Here is a 19,895-nt window from a genome sequence, read left to right on the forward strand (position 1 = left end):
AGCAAATGTTTTTAAACGTTTTATCCAAATTTTCTATTTGTCACCTTAGGTAAAATAGTATATTAAGCAGCAAGTTTGATAAACGTCATTTTAGTTACGAGCAGAGCGATAAATAAACGAATAACTAAGGTTGCATACTGCACTTTTTTTACGAGCATTGGTTTTTTGTGCGTTTTATATATAACCGTCAGAATTGACAAACTTCAAAATACCATGATTACATAAATTCTACCGTAAACTCTGATCACTCTCAAACGCGTTACTAAAATACCGAGAAGGAACTGGCTCGCTACCGTGGATTATAAAGTCGAGGCTTAAGGGGGCACTTTCCTAAAGATTGCAGCTAACATGATTTTAGCTAACTTTCAAATTTACTGCGAGAATGTCTGAGTATGCTAGTAGTTTTTATGTATGAATCTTTGCTGGTCATATGGAAAAAAAGACTCGCTAGTCCTACGCACTTGAGCCACGACTAATGCGACCATTATCAAACTCGTTGCTTAATATCTTAATTAACTTAATTTTAAAGGGTGAATGGAATTTATTCTGATCACTGCAACAATCCATCTAAGTTGGCGAGTTATTAAAATGTGTAAAAAAAAGTAAAATATTGGGAGGTTCTACTTAAAATAAAATAAATAAAAAATAAATAAATTAGTGCAATTGAGAAGATTTTACAATACCTTCTATAAATAATATCTTAAAAGGTCATTTTTTCAAAATTTAATCTCCCACATTAGTTTGTCAGATTGAGAGTACAAAACAAAGTACCATCTGAATTAGGTCATTTCTTGCTTTAATGCTGGATGATTTAGTCGTTAAAGGCAAAAGTTAACACAGTAAATCTAACGGGTTTATATTTAAAGTCATAAAAAAATATACATATGTAGCTTAATCACTTTTAGTGAAATTTCTTCAAGACACTACCACGCCAAATACTGTCCATCCCATTGTACTAAACGTCCATTATGTTCTTCTGACAACCCTCGAAGAACCTTTAGGATACCAGTAATGCTTTCGTCTACTGTTAAGGGTGCGTTGCTTCCCCCCATATCCGTTTTCACCCATCCAGGATGGATAGCTGTCACCAAGATTCCGTCGTTCTTCAAATCGATACTCATGCTTTTTGTGGCCATATTGAGAGCTGCCTGTAACAACATTTTAATGTAACGTTTCTACGTTATTCATCATTCCGTTTTTACTTTTATATTTTTCGAACCTCTACGGCTTTCAGCAAGTCAATTAATTTTTGATTAAGATGACTTTTGTCCAGTTTCAGTTTGTCAAAAAAAAAAACAAATATGAACTTAAACTAACAATTAAGCACTTTATCTCAAGTAGCGTCTCCATAGACATCCAATATATCTACAGTAAAAACCTTTTAAGTTATCTGACCCACTTGTCAAATATTAATCAAAAAGATCGATGCGATATTTACTTTGGAACAACGATAAGCATAAAGTCCTCCGTCCTTATTCAAAGTAATCGACCCCAAAACAGATGACATGTTGACAATTGCCGCTCTTTCGCTCCCTAATGGACTACTAGATTTTGAAGCGGAGGCTTTCTTCAAAAGCGGGAGCATAACCTAAGAAAGAATCGTATAATCAATCCATTGCTATTCAACATCTGTTAATAGTATATTGTGCAACAAGTGCCGTAAACAGTTCAGTTCGTCAATGAAATTGTTTACGTCCACTTATCGAACACATAGGGTCGGGCCATATACGACCCCTAGATGAATATGCGACTTCAACTGCCCACGTCAGTTTTTAATTATGCAAGTGAGCTGAAATACTACTTCCCCTTGGCACTGTTGTTAATTTGTGTCCAACTTCTCAAAAATAGAAATTTAGGGTGTTGTTCGCTTCATTGGCAACATTACCTTTGTTAACAAAATCGGAGCTGCGACGTTAACCGCGAACGTCAGTGTCAATTGATCAGCTTTGACGAAATTTATTCTGGTTGATTTCGGTGAATAGCCAGCATTGTTGAAGAGAACGTTCAACCCATTGTCTCCGACAATCCGTTCCACTTCTTTGGAAAAGTGGGAAAATTTGTCTACATTCTGGACATCTGCAAATAAAAAAAAACAAACTGTTTAATAGTTAAATAGTTTTCTCGAGAAACGATTAAAATGGATTGTTTGATTTATAATACCTTACCCCTAAATCTTAAAATGTATTCAAAAAAATAAAAATAAATTAGTTTTATAAACCAACTGAGTTATTAACCAAATATGTACGTATATATAGTCGGTGAAAAAAGTCTCCGTGTTCATAGTATTTTTTCATTTTTGTTTAGTTTCTTCTTTCACTTACATTTAATGAGAAATATATTTCAAGTAAATATCAGCAATCTCATCAAGAGTAATAAAAATTATTTAAGACACTTTATTTGAAAGATAAAAAATAAGGCAGTTTCAAAAGCAAGAAACTATGTTAAATAAGTCTCCATACATTTTAATAAATCACTATTCAGAACTGCAGGTAGAACCGTTAATTATCAATATTTTATCGCTCAGCTTGTATCAAATTTCGCTTAAACAGATGAGTTATACTTGTTTATTTTTGACACCCCTTTTAAGTCGGTGGTTTTGAAGCAAAAGCAAAATGAGCGCTAAAAATTGCGAAATTCAAATTGCGCTTCGAAAAATCATGGAAGATTTACGGAAAGAGAAAAAATTCTTTAGAGATATTTATCAAATAATTAAAAAATCACATTCAACTGTACAGTACGTAATAAATCAATACAAATTCACCGAATCTTATAAAGTGCGGCCACGCTCTAGTCGTCCCAGAAAGTTAATTGCACGAGAAGAGTCTTCTGTTATGAAAAAAAATTAGAATTAATTCTAAAACAAGCGCTCTAAAACTTGCAGAGAAGAGTTCTCAAAAAATGTTAGCCCTCAAACGATTAGAAACTGCTTGCATCGAGCAGGTTATAACGGCCGCGTTGCTAGAAAGAAATCATTAATTTAAAAATCGAAAAAAATGTTTGGAATTTTCCCGACAATACATTAACAAAACTAGGAAGTTTTGGGAAAACGTTATCTTTAGTGACGCAACAACAATTAATCTTTTTGGGTCAGATGGTCGGGATAAAGTTTGGAAAATACAGCTCTAAAAATCGAAAATGTCCGTCCTACGGTGAAGAATGGTGGAAGTAATGTTTTATTGTGGGGGTGCATGTCAGCTAATGGGACAGGCAATTAAGCTTTTATTGAAAAGTGTTGAAAAACTTTACCTTGAGGGGCGTTATTTATTCCAACAGGATAACGATCCTAAACACAGTGCTACGCTTGTACGTCACTGGATGATCCATATATGTCCGCTAACAACTTCATACAACACCACAATCTCAACCCCATGGAGCACCTGTGTGAAGAATTAAAGCGAAAAAACATCGAGTTACGAGTAAAGAAGACATCAAAAATAGGATAAGGAGAGAGTGGAAAAACATATCGCCAGAATTTACAAGAAAGCTTGATTTACGTCTTCCAAACAGATTTAATGCCATTATTAAAGCAAATGGCAATTGTGAAGTGTTCAAATGATTTTTTTTTATTACTCCTACTGAGATTGCGGATATTTACTTGAAATATATTTCTCATTAAATGTAACTGAAAGAAGGAACTAAGAGAAAACTGAAAAAATACTATGTGTATGGAGACTTTTTTGACCGACTGTAACTAATACCGCTTAGTCAATTTTTTTGAATTCCACATTACAGGGTATATTGATGTAAGAAGTGAGCGCTGGGATGTGTGTGTGGCCTTACCTAATTCCAGAATGTGTACGTTTTTGTGGATTTGAGCGATTTCTCCAAGTTCCTAAAGTTAAAAAATACTCGATAGGTACACAATAGGGATGTAGCAACGAACAAAACAATAATCAAAATTATCCCCCAAAAAATAAAAATATGATTTGGATTAATATGTTCAAAAACCATATATACACTTTTGGAATATAATTAACAGCTTTCAGTACTACATTCGTCGCTTCCTTTTGTATTTCCCAAAGTCAAATAATTCAAGGATGAAAAGGGGATGGGCATATACAGCCATCTTTTTAAAGTTAACAAACTGCTAATATACATAATAATAAATTAATTAAATTCCTTGGTTCTGTACAGTTAAACGTTTCTGAAAAAATACTTTCGACAGCAACTTAGGTGCATATCCTTAGGCATTTGTAAAGTTTTAGAGTTAATTGAACAAACCCGCACAACCTCCTGCTCTCTCTTACGTTTCATATACTTAACAATAGGAAAGAACTGGAAGAATTTAAACTGGTCTTGAAAACCTTTTTTTTATGTCCATAAGGGGCAACGTCGAGACGTGGGAAAAGACACCACCATAATTGAAATTGCAGTTAGTTCCTTTCACGATACGTAATCTTAGAAACGGTCAAATAATTTCCATCATTTACTTTTGGTCACTTTCAAAAAATTTTTAAAGCGAAACTACTAGATTGCTTACAATATTTGGCCACCTGTACAGGGTGACAATTATTATAAATGTCCTTATGTTCCCATTCCTATTCGATCCAGACTTTTCCATCCATTATGCCGGCGCATCTTCGCTCACTCCCATACATAAGCCCTGTACTTTCGAGGAAGTACAGTCCTTTCATTTCTAGTTTGGATAGCTTCCTAGTACTCTGGATTCTTAGTACTCTAATCGGCTGAGTGATGCGCAGCTGCAGGAGACGAATTGGAGTTTTTTAATCTTTTAAGTCTGTCTGCCATTTTGTTGCTCTGAATATCCACATGAGCGGTATCCAGGTCAGATTGACAGAATTACATGCCGCCAGTCTTGTCAATGTTTTTTGGCAGTCAAATAGCATTTCCGAGCCCCACATAGGTAAGGGCAAGAAGTAAGAGCATGGACAGCCGCTGTTGAGGTTCGCGTGAGGGCACAACAAAATCGCATAGATCTCTGCCTAGAATATACTAAGATAAATCCCCAGAGGCACAGATATCTTTGCTCTAGAAGAGCTCCATATAAACCAGTGTCTGTTTTGAAACCGCCTGTATACAAGATAGCCCATGAGGCACAAAAATATTTTCTCCCGCACAGAGCCAGTCGTCGTTTTGTAGGGATCCTCGCTATGTATGGTGTACGGACGCTCAATCCAGTCCGTCTTCATAGAGAGGGACTGAATTAGGACCTGCCACAGAGTCGGCGCCCCCTGTTACCGACTTCCAGTTTCCCAGAATTAGCAATATAATGGCGGCTCTCCGGGCCACAAGCTCCACCCTAAGGTGTAATCGGTCGAGTCGTGATTTTATCGTGGTTTTCAAAGAGCCGATCACCATCGCCCTGAAGCTGCTTCGATACTGTGTCTCTAGGACATAAGTTCATCAGCTACTCATGGGACGCAAGTCCAGCCTTTGGAATAAAAAGAAGTCATTCCACCTTCACGATGGTGGTATGTATCCAATGCTAGCGACGAATGGGTAATTTGGTAGAGCGGGTTCTCCAGAGTACCGGCTCCTACAGTTAAACCGATCAACTGGCAGCTCAGCCCTACTTTTCCCAAAAATCGTTCTACAGACTACAGACTGGAAGACTTTCCATGTCACCACAGACTTTTCTCCAGCACGTTTATAATTATTACATTTTTTTTGGGATTCTTTGTAGAGCTCGGTTGGTTAGAACGCATAGCGCGATTCAACTTCGCGTAACGCTTTCAGTTCACCATTCTACCTTGGTGTCTGTTTCTTGTTTCACAACGTTAAAAGGACAGCTTTCCTAGAAAGAAGACGTCATGCAGTCGAAGTACTGCATGGTCTTGTTCGAGGTTTAGAGTCCGCAAGTTTTCTTAATAGGTCCTTCGGTACAGTTCCATAGACCTTGTGTTACTTAAGTTGCAAAAATATTACTCCATTCAAGTGAAACCTCAATTTAAATAATTAATTAAAGTAAATAATCAACATTTTCGCTTTTTTCTTGTGTTTTTGAAAATTTTAGGATCCGTGGGGCACGTGGTAAAGTGACGCTTCCCGCACGCTGAATCGGTGTATAATTAGGTATTTTACAGAAGGGAGTAGAAAAATACATATATTTCACTGTTGCGGGTCTTTTTATAATGCTTAAATAAAAAGTCTATAAAACCCACAGCTCTGCAAGGAATTATTTTTGATGTAATTTAGCGATATAGGTAATGAATGATAACGGTCACAAAAACGTCTAGTCACTGCAAGCAGATAACAAGTTTGCCTGGCGTTATCCTTGTGCATGTAGCACGGAATTATTTAGGAGAATTGTCTATAAATAGAAATGATTTAAGTGAAAGGATAATGTTCAAGTCACGCGTTAAATTATCCTGCGTCATCAAGGATCTAGGATAACGTTGGCAATTGCTGATAGAGTGGAAAATCACGAAAGTATATTAAAAAAAATTATCTTCAACATTTTTAGAGTTTTGCGCACTGTAACTAATGTATTTTAATATTTTATGATGATATAAAGATTTGCAAAAAGAATTTAAAAAAATAATGCATGAGCAAAGACACAATTTACCAAAAACCACCCCGTTTTTAATTTAACTTACATTTGGACTTCACGATACTCCCTGTATAGTCCTCGCGAAGAAATAGTTACTAATAACATGCAACAAGTGCGGTAAACGACATTTTCCTCACCAGTTTATTTGACATGAGCGGAGCGAGTTTTTAATAAACGAATGAGTTAAAAAGTTTACCGAACGTGTTGCATATTATACTTTTTCTACGACCGTTAGTTTTTGGGTACATTTCGCAAAACACCAATACATTCACTGACGTAACTGTCAGAATTGACAAACGTCAAAATTCAAAGCGTGGGAGATATCTCCGAAATCATCCGATTGCTCCTAAACCCGTGCGGTAAAATCCCGGAAATGTCCGAAGTGGCTCGGATTTGTGGGAAACGAAACTGCTGTGCTAAAGTGACGCTTCCCGCACTCGAGATCGGTGGGTAATTAGGTATTTTACGGACGGGAGTAGAAAAAACAATTTACAGTTTACAAATCATAGAAAAAGTTTTATGCATTTTTTTAGTGAAGTGACTATTTATTTTTTAATCGATATAGAAAATATTTGAATTGTTTTAGAAATTTTTCTGCTTATATGTTTCCCTAATTTCGGATGAGTTTCAAACACAACAAAGTTCTCTCACTAATTAGCTGAAACTATAGATATAGATAGTTAAAACTTTTGGGTGCTACTTGAAATATGCGGTACTAGGCGATATACCCATGATTACTACAACATACACTTCGCTTCAATTTGTTAGTAAACGGCAATCTTCACACACGTAACTCGTTTTCCCCTGAACATTTAACCTGATCTAAACCATATTTAAAAAAAACACCGCCATAAAATGCCACATGCAAACTGAAAACTGTCGAATTGACGAACTGTCAGCGAAAATGTTAGTTGTTGAACGCCGCTAGCATAATGAATGACCTTGCAATAAGTTTTTCAGACTTAACATGACCGCGAATGCATTTATTGAATGACCCTTCTTAACATTTTTCCACGATGGCCTCAAAAAAGGATGTCTAGACCAGCTAAACAGTTTCATTTTGTATTGACTCGCCTTCTACTAAGGTTGAGTTGTTTGTCAAGGAGCGGACTGAGGGAAAACTCAATCACAATAAATCGCAAATACCTTTTATAAATAACGCAAAGTATCAATAGCGCATAAGTTTAACAATTGGTAGGGTGTGAAATTGTGCATCAAATTGTCTCTTTTTAATATATGTATATATCTAAATGTTTCGATATAAAGATAAACAGAATTTAATCAACCCGTTAACACCCTGTTAAGCAAGCGTTTCACAACCTATATTTATAAAAGCATTATTCGTTTTATTAGTTTACCCTGTATATAAAGCAAGGAAGACTGCGGGGCACGAAATATTTTATATTGAAAGGATGCCTGCGCTTACGAGGGTCTGATAGATTTCGTCTTTTGTTCATTGCCCCGTTTTCCATATGCCTAGTTCTAACTGTAAGCCTCCCTGTATGCCTTGAAGTCCAGTATAATGCCATACCAACGAGAACTTCGAAAACAATAAATTATCGTCTTAAATTATTAATACCCTACTACATGAAAATATTAATTAACTTCAACAATAAATCATCAAGGATAATACAACAGAATCTCCCGTCGCGGCACGTAACAAATTAATTCTGATACAATATGAACCAGGGCTCGTTTGATAGCAAAAACTTCTACTACAACACTGCAAAATTCCATGCAAGGGAAACACCTTGACTTTGTGAATCACTTAACGATAAATCCGCAAATGATGTAATTTTTTCGAACGCGGTCGTTCAGAAAACATCGAAACGCGGTTTTTACTAACGAGAAGCAAAAATGCCGTGCTGGGGTTCCAAATCGAGAAAGTACAAGACACACTCGCCACCTAAACCCATCTCTGAAGAAAGTAAAACTAACAATGTAAAAAATGGGATATCAACAGCAACCGCACCTAAAAAAAGTGAGTGTCGAACTATAATAATATAAGTTATTATACGAGTGAATGATGTTTTATCTTAATATATATCATATATATTATATATTTGAAGAAAACTGCACATAAAACGTTTGAGACTCTAACCTACAAATAGTTATTATATGCAGTGATAACTAATATATACACAGTTCATCAGCTTGTTTTTTAAAATATTTTCCGGTTATAAAACCTTTAAAACTATTTCTGAAATGCACTTTTCAATGTCTTAAAATTCGCAATAACAATAATTTTTAATTAACACTCTCCATATGTTACATTTTTTATCAATTCTGAAAAACAAAATCAGAAACCGACAATGACGCAAGAGTTGAAACTCACTCCGTCACGGTACTAGAAACCACACAATCTTCGATAATTAATTGTCCAGAAAGATTATGGATAATGATAGACGGGGGGAGGGACGCTAGCGCGCAAAACCGTGATGACGTACCTTTAACCGAACCATTCCAATTTAGCGTTTGACATATTTCGAGTGTGTTGGTTAGCGTGCGGACAAAGCTGTCTAAAACATTTTCAGATCGTGACTGAAAACATTAGAACATGGCTCCTACAGGTAAGTCATGTGCCATTTGTTTTATTTTCTAACCCTACTATGCTTACCTTGGCCTTTGCGATATCCCGGCAAGTAGCGACAATAGTTTTTGGGGGATTTATTTCTTTCACCAGACGCCTGATTAATCCCAACCCGAGACCCCTGTTGCAACCGGTCGCAAGGATTGACCTCATTGCGTTTATGCGAAGCAGCTGTTGCTTTGACTAATAAAATTAGAGGCCGGCCGCAATTTGCCTGTCATGGCGGCCGTTTTTTGTTTTCGAAATGTCATTTTCGGTGGCGCGTGTAAATTTAAAAGTGCCAATTTTTTGTTGTTCAGAAACCTGGAGCAGAAGCAAGTACGCGGGTGCGCTAGTTACGTTGGAAAACAACGTAAGTATTGGAAATCGTCCTTCGCGCTTTGAATCTGAATTTTTTTTGTGAGGTAAATTATAAAGTAAAGCGAGATAACCTTCAAAAATTGAAACGTTGAGCTAAGTAATTGTGTCAAGTAATTTTCACTTTAAAGGAGATAGGTGAAATTAATTGAAAATTAGCTGCTATCAATTCAGCAAGTCATTTTTACAAATTAAGGTTACGAGTACCAAAATTTGAAAATTTGAAAAATATGAGTATTGAAGAGAAATATGTTTGGGAGAAACAAATAGAAAAAGAGACCAATAAGTGACTTATTGTGATCCTGACAGAATCATGTCAGAAAACAGCTGATGTTGATATAACTCGGTGTTGCCAAATCGCAAAGAATTTATGATCTGATCTGATTTTAATTCAGTAAATTTTGTTGCAGGATCAGAATATGATTACGACTTGGTAGTGATAGGAGGTGGATCCGGCGGATTAGCTGCCGCTAAAGAGGCAGCCGCAAACTTAGGGGCAAAAGTAGCTGTATTGGATTATGTTACACCGACACCTATAGGCACGAAATGGGGCCTAGGAGGCACATGCGTCAATGTTGGTTGTATACCCAAGAAACTCATGCATCAAGCTGCTCTCTTAGGCGAAGCTATACATGTAAGTTGTGAAATACTAAAAATGTGTTATTTTCAGTCTTTTAAAGCAGAAGTCAAATCAATATTTTCCCTTTGTATGCTGCAATTTTTAAATGTTTTGTTTGCTTTTCTATGAACCATTACATTGTGTTAATTTCAAAACATCCCACCATCATTATTTTGAAACGGGTTAGACAGTCATCAAATCAACGTTTGTTCCCGCATGTAAGAAAATAATTCCGGCTTGATTTCCCTTGAGAGTATCGGAATATGGATTTTTAATTTTCTCCTACACTCTATTATATTGCGTTGTTTTATTAATGAAGTCAATATTTTATTGTGTGTTTGTTTGGACCTGTATTATTTACTATTCCGAAATAGTTGGCATATAGTTTGTTAACAAGCTTAATCTTTTTCTGATGATTTAGGACGCGGTATTACATTAATGTTTTCAATATTCGGACCATTGCTGATGGAACTGAAATTACACATGTATCTGTGTGATTTCAGTTCTGTGAGCAATTCATTAATCTGAAATATCTTAAATTTTCAAGCATAATTTTCTGATCAATTTATATCAATTTATTTGTTGAATTATAACAATTGAAATAAGAGCATTAGAAGAACCATGTAGAAAAGAACAGAAATATGTTGCACTGTGTCACAAGTTATGGCGCGCGTGGAAGTATCTTTAAAAATCATGTTTAGGGATTAATGAAATTTGTCATTATGTTATCTGTAGATGCTTTTTGTTGATCTAGGTTTTTATATATGTTTTGTTAATTAACCGCATCTATTTAATTATCTTTATTGTACAATTATATTTCTGAAAAAGGCATTTCAATAATCGAATGAATATAAGTTATTTTAAATCTTTTTTATGAGATTTTAAAGTTATGCTAACATACCAAATGTTCATTTCCATTTTCAGGATGCAAAAAGTTACGGCTGGCAAGTAGGGGATAACGTCAGTCACAGCTGGGAGAATTTAAAAGATGCTGTGCAAGCTCACATCAAATCTGTCAACTGGGTGACGAGAGTTGAACTGCGAGACAAGTGAGTGGCGTCTTAATTTTTTTCCTGCATAAAACTTTGTCTTTTAGGAAAGTTGAATATATAAATGGTCTGGGCACTTTTAAAGACCAACATACAATTTCTGTGACTACCAATAAAGGGGATCGTCTACTAACCGCCAAATATGTTTTGATAGCTGTGGGTGGCAGACCCAGGTATCCGGACATTCCAGGTGCCGTTGAATATGGCATCACAAGCGATGATATATTCAGTCTGAACAGGCCTCCAGGCAAGACCGTTATAGTTGGAGCTGGATGTATCCTTTTTTGTTTAAAGTTAAGAGAATCTATTTACATTAACAGATTTTCTTCCCAAGTTCAGAAAGTTAAAATTACACTGTTGAAAAGATATGTGTTTTGTCTACCACAGTGCCAATTTTATGAATGAAACTATCTCTCCCTCTCTCAGTAACTTACAAAAAAACCTTCAAGTCTCTATTGCACTTGAACTAATCTGACTTATTTCAATCAACATTTTGTACTTTGGTAATATAATAATAAGCTAAATTAAAATATACAATCTAACATTGATATGTTAAATCTTCTTAACTCTTCTACTAGATATTGGATTAGAATGCGCGGGATTCCTGAATGGATTAGGTTATGATGCAACGGTAATGATTCGTTCTATTCCACTGAGAGGCTTCGACCAACAGATGGCGAACATTGTAGTGGCCGAAATGCAGGATAAAGGCATAAAATTTTTACACAGGTGAGTGATCTATTGCAGAAGATAAAGTCCTGCTTTTGTGTGAAATTTATTAATATCATACTGGAGTGAAAACAATGAAGTAAACATTGTTTTCAATAAAGTGATTATTTTTATACTGTTTTTTGTGAAATATTGATAACACTTCATTGCTCTCATGTTTTAACAGAGTTCGACAACAAAACCTGCAATTTTTACTTTTTTTTCAAATATCCGGTTGTGGTATTAAGTTTTTTTTATATTAGGCCTAGATAATTGTATGAACAATTCATTGCAATTTATAATGATTAAAATTACCTCCCTCTCTCTTGGAAGCAACCCTTTTCTAATGCAGTAATATATCTTTTTTCAAAGAAACTTCCACAGCCTATTGCAATACTTTTTACAAAACTCCTGCGTCGGTTTTTGCTGAGGCGAACTTGCTGACGTTTCAGTCAAGCTCTGAAGAAACCAACAGGATGATTGTCGAAACGTCTGCAAGTTCGACTCAGCAAAAACCGACGGATGAGGAATTCATAAATTTTGTAAGTAATGTATCTTTAGATAAATTAAATAAAGTCTTACCTACTTTTGAGGCTATAATTTTTATTCCATTCCTTTAGACATTTTTTTTATATTACATTCTCCTCTTTTAGATGTTTACCAAAATCCGTGGAAAAGTTGGATTCAGGTCGGTTGAAGGTAACGTGGACCGACAGCGATAAAAACGAATTTAACGACGAATTCGATACGGTTATGTTCGCCATTGGGCGTCGCGCCCTAACCAAGGAACTTCACCTAGAAAATGCGGGCGTCGAGGTGGCGGGAGATGGCGAAAAAATCGACGCCGTCGACGAACAAAGCAACGTGCCGAATATTTACGCGGTCGGGGACGTTTTGTACGTAAGTAGGACCCTGAAAATAAAGTTAATGTTCAAGTGATTATCTGCGCGTTTTTTAGAAAAAGCCGGAACTCACTCCGGTCGCGATCCACGCGGGCAGACTCCTAGCCCGTCGTTTGTTTGGTGACAGCGCAGTCACGATGAACTACGAAAATGTCGCAACAACAGTATTTACCCCATTAGAATATGGAGCTGTCGGTAAGTAATAATTATTTTCACTCCGATTTTGATGGTCATTTGGCAGTATTAAGTATCAAGTACGAAATAATAACTATAATTTCACAATAACAGAGTTGGTAGATACCTAGAAAAGTGGGAAAAGATTGGGGTTTTTTATTTTCATATAAAAAGGTAGTAATTTCCATTACTTTTAGAAATACAAAGTTTCCAAAACTACTATTCTCTCAAAATTGAATAATGTAAAGTGTTTTAATATTTTTGTCCGTCTGTGTGCTGGCACAAAATGGTTGTGACTTTTTATTGTACATAATTTCAGTTCAGTACATAGTTCTTCGCACCAAGATGTTATTTCAGAGTCTATTTCTGTGCAAGTGAATTTTTTATTTTTTTTTATTGGCCAGATAGATGTCAACAATGTTATCGCAAGTTGAGATAGATTCAGAAATTTCAAAATTCAAATTTTAAGGATCTTGAATAAATAATAGTGCATTTATTAGTTGCTAATGCAAAAATCAAATTTTTGTTGCTTTTTGCAAAACATCAGGGCGTGGATCATATTTTAAACTCAGCACATCTCACGGATTTTTATATAATAGTACTCTTAAATAAATATATTTTATAAAAATTGCATGTCTTATAATCAGAGACTTTTTGAATGTATAGAATTTCTCATAAGTAATACAGTTTACACTATACTTCCTAAGTAACCAACAACATAACCCTAAAAGCAGAATACGCAGAAGAGCAAAAAAATGTTAAGCTAAATAATGCTCTTATATTAATAGGATGCGAAACATATAAAAATGGAAATGATGTTTGAGGATTACAACGATAAAATTTGGAAATTTGGATAAAATCGTTATCTTATACACATCTCATCTCTTAATTTCAGTTATATAAGTGGTATTTTGATGACCTCCTTACTTCTCTCACCTACTATGTAAACACACCAAAGAAAAATTTAGAAAATTGGTTTTAAATTAACATGCAATTTTTTATCATAGGCATCAGCGAAGAGACAGCTGTACAGCGCTACGGTGAAGACAACGTCGAAATCTACCACGCTTATTACAAGCCAACAGAGTTCTTTATTCCTCAAAAGAATATCTCGCACTGCTATCTCAAGGTAGTTGCCAAGAGGGATGGCGACCAAAAGGTTCTTGGCATGCATTACATTGGCCCGCAGGCCGGCGAAGTGATTCAGGGTTTTTCGGCTGCGATCAAGTGAGGAAGCTCCCTTATTACCTTTTAACTGATAATACGGAAACCATGGAAAAAAATTAATCAATATGCACGGGCCATTCAAATCTTTGTTTTTAACTAACAGCACCTGTCATTTCAAATGAATCATATTCGACAATTAACTGACAGTTCATCAATTCGACAGTATTCCGATATTTCGTTAAAATTTATTTAGATAAATAGTTTATTAGTAAAAAATCATACATTAACACATCATTTAACGCAATTAAAACAAAAAAAGGAATTAAAATCAAATCAAACGAACTTTGTTATTCCCTGGAATGCAGTTGTTAAATTTCAATGCCAAATCTCGAGTTCCGTTTTTAAATCTCTGAAGCCATCTGAAATCTGGTATTGTTTTTTCTTGTAAACAGGAGCTGCATAATGTACATGAAAAATAGAGTTAAAATTTCTAATTTCATAAACTACTGCCGACAATCCTCTCTGTTGCCATATAATATAAACTTTGTTTCTTTGCTGTCCAAATGCCAAATGAAAATTGCAAGGCTTAGAAGTTAAATGTGTGGAGATCTTGGTTTACAAAAAGGGTAGTGGTACTTATATAATGGGGACCATTGATCCTTGACCCTCGACCCTGACTCCGACGCTCGCTCTGATCGAAGCGCGCGTGTGGTCATATCGAGACTTGGAGCAGTGGCACTTTTTCTTGCAACAACACTCTCTTCTTCAGATAAGGAAATTTTTCTGCATGCCAATGCTAAAAAAGCATTAAATATCTACGAATATATGAATATACATCCCTTAAACCTCCGTTTTCTTGACTATATGAGAATAAAAATAGAAACATTTGATATTTTAATAAAATGTAGAAAAAAGCGAAATAAAAATTACCGTAGTAGACTGGTCGAGGGTCCATGACCTTGGATGAGATCTTAGCCTTACTATCTGCGCGGAGCGATAATCGGCGCTCCAATGTAACCACACAAGTCTAATATTGTGTATTTATTTTTTATGGCGAGCAAAGCCATGGTGCGATAATCACTGCGCTGGTCAGACCTTCGTTTTGGCCGCCCAGTAGTATGTACACATGCGCGGAACATTATTCCGCTCTTTACGTTTGAAGTTTTTTTTTAAATTCAGGTAATTGAGGATGGGTTTTGTGATTGCAGGTGCAATTTAACTGTCAAAGATTTAATGAATACGGTCGGAATCCACCCAACGATAGCCGAAGAGTTTACGAGAATAAACGTCACCAAGAGATCGGGCAAGGACCCCAACCCCGCATCTTGCTGCAGTTAAAATGCCGACCCTTTGCCATTGGAAGCACGAAAAGTCACGCCTTTACCACTAGGTGTAGCCAATAAGCCTCCATCAGTATAGGGAGCCTTTATATTCTTTTCACAATTGTGTTTAAACTGGTGGCAGCAACATTTAAAAGAAAAACGTGGTTTCTTTACTTTTAGCAACTAGTTGGTTCTTTATTATTATTTAAATGCAAAAAAATAAATGCCTTAATTTTTGTCAATTTTTTTTTATACTAGTACTTCAACTTTATATGGATCATAAACCCAGTGATATTGCCCTATTTTATAAATTACAACAAATACACAATCTATAAAACTATTTTTCTTTATATTTCGTTTTTTAAGGGGTTATGTTGTTACACTGTTGATTTGATAATAGATTAAAATTTGTACTTAGGGATGTTTTATTGTAATGCTCAAATAAACTTGTATTTTCACAATTTTTTGGGTAAATCCATATGATATTATTTTTGCGAAGGATGGCCTAAGAGAGGTTAGAAGCTGCGTCTAAGAATGCATTCTCTTAACGAGAGAGGGTAACACTAATATTAAATAGATAAGAGATGCGCCAATTTTTTGTATTTGAGTATTAAGCTCTCCCACGACTACTAGTGATTTCTTCTCTTTAGACTTTTTTGTCAGGCAGTGGGTCTTTCGTAGCAAAAAAAAACTTTGCTGCAGTCATGGGACTTTCACGATTTATTTTGTAATTGTCAAAAAGTATATAGAAATAGAAGTACTTATTCAAAATATAATTAAAGAATGGGTTGCATACCAGGATTTTTATATAAAAAATACTCTAAATGGGACTAGCTAAGAATGAATGGTACAAACATATATACAAAAATGTTATGTATTACAAAAACAACTTAATGCTTAAAATTGTTCACACTTTATCAACATTTCATGGACATTTTCTATCAATTTGCGACTTCCCTGACTCTTGGTATTCTTGCATGGACATCCACATCTGTTGAAACGTGCCTATTGACGCCAAGATTGACCCACCAACCCATGCACCAAACCTCCGTTCTACAGTACCATTTGCCGCTATCATTTTTAACCTCAGAGATCCTGTCGTTCTAGAGGATAAATCCCTGCTCAGTCGATCACCAAATCCCTAGAAAATTGAGATGCAAATTAAATTTACACAATTTGCAACTTGCAAATGACAAACCTAACCTGTACCAAAGAATTCCCGCCTGTTAATACAACTGAGCTGTAAAGTGCAGGCCGTATGTCAACATCACACATACCTGCACTTGTAGCAGCTGAAATAAAACAATGATTCATTCACGTTCTTCAATTTGTTTTGATCGGATTTGTAAAATCTTACCAATATGCCCTGCTCCTAACATTGCATGATCAAACAAACCTTCAGCTAACTTGAATCGTTCAGATCCAAAGTCTTGGTGATATCCTGTCGGAAATTCATAATGAACAGCCGGAATGTTTGCCACAATGCGTTCATCATAAGGATTTTCTGACACCTGTATTCATAGGATATTTCAAAATATGAGGTTTACATAATATGAGCACAATTGTATCACTAACCTGTAGAACAGTTTGTTGGAAATCTTGAACTGTTTTCTTCACCATGTATGTCATCCAAGAGTTTGAAGGTTGAAATGACAATTTTTTTTTCATAAATCGGGGCTTATCTTTATCTCTCACCACTTCTTTACTGGCAATTAATGCAGCAGGAGTCAAATCAATTCCCACTGACTCAAGCATTTCTCTAGCCCTTTAATGGAAAAAAATGGAATTACTCATTAAAGAAATTTTAACCCTAGATTGAGAATTAAGTGAGGTTTGATGTGAACAAACCACTAGTTTTATACCTTAAAATGAGGTAATCACCACCCAAAGGTGATTTGACAACTGCATTTGAAATAACATAGCCATCTAAGACAGGTACTGCTGTAGTATGAGTAGCCCCACTGTCAATCACCAAAGCTGTGGCCCGTCCATTGGCGAACGCTGCCAAAGCTGCATTTTTTACCAAGAAAAACGCTGGCACCTTGTACTTCTCAAACATGATTTCGGTAAGCTTTTCCCGTTTTTGCCGTTGGTTCCAAGGAGATTCAGAAAACAGTACTGGATGATATTGTGATTCTGATTGTATAATTTTATCATAGGAATAATCCAATATCTTCTCGAACATGTCCCAGTTTTCAATCATTCCATCTTTCATATAACTGTGCAGTTCCATGTTAAGTCGTGGGGTGTGCAAAAAGGTTGTGTCGATATAATATTTGTTTTCTACCAAAAAAAGAAAAACGAACAGATTTGCTTTTAATAGAAAACAACTTAATGTTTTTACACTTACGCGATGAGGTCGACGAGATATTGCTATCATCAGGTTTGGCTTCGGGTTCGACTTTTGTTGAATCGTCGGGAGCCACTCCAACCACAGCTGGAATTTCGGCTTTTGGAGTGTCTTCTTGAGCATAACCGACCCTCAACGAATGATGCCCCGGATCGAATACTAAAGCACCAATTTCGTCTCCGCCGTAAAGCATTCCACCAGACATAATATTATGTATATCTCAAACAAACACAGAAAAATGGATTTATAACTGTTTACACAGAAAGAGGTTAGGAGCTTCGTAAACACTAGCATAGAAGAAATAGCTACTTCTTCTTTGAGTATTAAAGCAGGTAGAAAATTAGATATTTTTCGTAACATATGAAAACCAGTATTTCCTTATAGTCTGTAGAGAAAATTGAACCAATTTGGCAAATTAAAAAATTATTAGCTCCCCTAGTGCTAAAATCTAACAAATTTATATAATCAAGGACGATTATCCCTGGTAAACTTGCCTACCGTAAGCGATGAATAGAAAAGAGAAAATGCTAATCTACACATTTGCGCATACGATGATTATTGATGAGATTCTGTGGTGGAGCATTGCACGCGGCGGTTTAACCTCCGTTCGCTCCCGACAGAATCCCTTGTATTCGTCCTCAAAAGTTTGATATCGGTTTCCACTGTGTGGACTTAGTGTTTTTAGTGTTTAGTGCATGTTTTAAAGTGATAATCGTCGTCGGCCCCGTCGTTTTTCCCTGTTCACGCCGGTATGGAGGCCGGATGGACCCGGATGGTCCGTGGTGGAAGCGGGGGGAAGCCGATTTTTTTGGTATCGGTCAGAATCGTTTTTTGCTAGCTGAGCAAATTATTGGTTATTCTTCTTTTACGTGGTGGTCATTGACCAGAAGTGAAAATCCTCGACGGAAGTCGGCAATGGGCGAATGATCCTAGCAGTCGTGCCCAACATTTTTTGTGAAACGCATAATTGAATTGAATTGAATGCCTATTGATACATTTTTCAAACATTGTCAACGATGATAACTAAGCATTATTTACAGGGGTACGAAGAATTTTCGAAATTCTTCAGTGGCGAATTCGATTCAAATGATCAAATTGTTTTTGTATATTTTACTGGTTCGAAGCTTCCCAGTGGTGAAAGTTGGTGCCCAGATTGTGTAAAAGGTAACAAGACTAAGTTGAATGTTTTATACGCAGAACATTTGCCGCTAATTACAGGAACTCTTAGATAGTAAAAATAAATTTTTAAATTGATAACAAAAATGAAATGTAGTTGCGTTTGGCAATTTATTCAACACCGACATCGCATAGTCGATGGCGATTTAATCTGGGGAGCGAGGGATTTTTTGTCATGTGACCACAGTTTGAAAGGATATATCTTGAATAAACGAATACATTTGCAAAATAATTTCCAACAATTTAAAATTTTCTAAATTAGATAGACCTTTATGCAATATTTACTGTTGGTTGGATCGATGGCGTAACTTATTATATCCGCTTCAAAAGCTAAGTGCTGTTGGCTTAAATTTATGTCCAGCATTTACGACAAATTGTGTTATGCCGCTCTCTGTATATGTGGTAATGTTGGTAAATAAGATTCTTTTAATAATTGTATATATTTTTTAAAGCATGGCCAGTAGTAGAAAAGGAGTTGGAAAAATTTCCAGAAAATTGCCATTTTATTGTAGTGGAAGTCGGCGATCGACCAACGTAGGTATCTTGTTGTTTACAGTATCTCTTTCAATTTAATTTAAAAAAACTTCCGTTTTAGATGGAAAGATCCAAACTGTCCGTTTCGTAAAGATCCGAGGACCAAACTAATGGTCATCCCAACTCTGAAACGTTGGAACACGCACCAAAAGTTGGAAGGTGATCAGTGTGAAAAATCAGATTTGTTGGAATTAATTTTTGGCTCAGAAGAATAGATCCAACGAAAGCAAAACAGAAGAGCATTCAATAAAGTTTGACCTCATTGTGCATTATAATCTTAGTCTTTGGTGATGTTATCATATTGAATAAAAGGTTGTTAAAATCATATCTCAAAAAGGGCTATCTATTAATATATGTAAAATGATTTTGTTCAACTCTTTAGACTTTATTTTTTGAAAACTTCATATCTTCATTCCAAGATATGATACATAATGAA

At 35.7% G+C, this 19,895-nt stretch overlaps 4 protein-coding genes across 9 annotated transcripts; 2 read left to right on the forward strand and 2 right to left on the reverse strand.

Moving 5' to 3' along the window:
- Positions 1–854: 854 nt before the first annotated feature.
- LOC132703781 (C-signal) lies at positions 855–9,260 on the reverse strand. Of its 4 annotated transcripts, none has more exons than XM_060673249.1 (5): positions 9,129–9,260; positions 3,781–3,832; positions 1,886–2,076; positions 1,439–1,588; positions 855–1,148 (listed from the first exon to the last, which is right to left on the reverse strand). In XM_060673249.1, the coding sequence occupies exons 1-5, from the start codon at positions 9,252–9,254 to the stop codon at positions 924–926; spliced, it is 744 nt and encodes a 247-aa protein (XP_060529232.1). In that variant the 5' UTR covers positions 9,255–9,260; the 3' UTR covers positions 855–923. The 4 variants fall into 4 exon arrangements, with proteins under 4 accessions (XP_060529232.1, XP_060529234.1, XP_060529231.1 ...); XM_060673251.1 differs by lacking the exon at positions 9,129–9,260 and adding an exon at positions 8,959–9,044; XM_060673248.1 differs by lacking the exon at positions 9,129–9,260 and adding an exon at positions 7,870–8,181.
- On the forward strand, positions 8,292–15,862 carry LOC132703778 (thioredoxin reductase 1, mitochondrial). 3 transcript variants are annotated; one of them, XM_060673243.1, is made up of 9 exons: positions 8,292–8,492; positions 9,869–10,092; positions 11,002–11,126; positions 11,174–11,400; positions 11,705–11,855; positions 12,488–12,734; positions 12,793–12,931; positions 13,918–14,137; positions 15,286–15,862. In XM_060673243.1, exons 1-9 carry the CDS (start codon positions 8,369–8,371, stop codon positions 15,413–15,415), a joined length of 1,587 nt encoding a protein of 528 aa, XP_060529226.1. In that variant the 5' UTR covers positions 8,292–8,368; the 3' UTR covers positions 15,416–15,862. The 3 variants fall into 3 exon arrangements, with proteins under 3 accessions (XP_060529226.1, XP_060529227.1, XP_060529225.1); XM_060673244.1 differs by lacking the exon at positions 8,292–8,492 and adding an exon at positions 8,945–9,081; XM_060673242.1 differs by lacking the exon at positions 8,292–8,492 and adding an exon at positions 9,226–9,453.
- Positions 15,863–15,974: 112 nt separating this feature from the next.
- On the reverse strand, positions 15,975–18,110 carry LOC132703780 (actin-like protein 6B). Its single transcript, XM_060673247.1, has 6 exons — positions 17,750–18,110; positions 17,262–17,682; positions 16,975–17,164; positions 16,757–16,910; positions 16,603–16,691; positions 15,975–16,540 (listed from the first exon to the last, which is right to left on the reverse strand). The coding sequence occupies exons 1-6, from the start codon at positions 17,952–17,954 to the stop codon at positions 16,325–16,327; spliced, it is 1,275 nt and encodes a 424-aa protein (XP_060529230.1). The 5' UTR covers positions 17,955–18,110; the 3' UTR covers positions 15,975–16,324.
- A 502-nt stretch (positions 18,111–18,612) lies between these two features.
- LOC132703782 (thioredoxin domain-containing protein 17-like) lies at positions 18,613–19,801 on the forward strand. The gene is made up of 3 exons (XM_060673252.1): positions 18,613–18,913; positions 19,378–19,459; positions 19,521–19,801. Exons 1-3 carry the CDS (start codon positions 18,766–18,768, stop codon positions 19,672–19,674), a joined length of 384 nt encoding a protein of 127 aa, XP_060529235.1. The 5' UTR covers positions 18,613–18,765; the 3' UTR covers positions 19,675–19,801.
- Positions 19,802–19,895: the final 94 nt, after the last annotated feature.

Source organism: Cylas formicarius, unplaced genomic scaffold (assembly GCF_029955315.1).
Source record: "Cylas formicarius isolate icCylForm1 unplaced genomic scaffold, icCylForm1.1 PGA_scaffold_6__28_contigs__length_40554024, whole genome shotgun sequence".
NCBI lineage: Eukaryota > Metazoa > Arthropoda > Insecta > Coleoptera > Brentidae > Cylas > Cylas formicarius.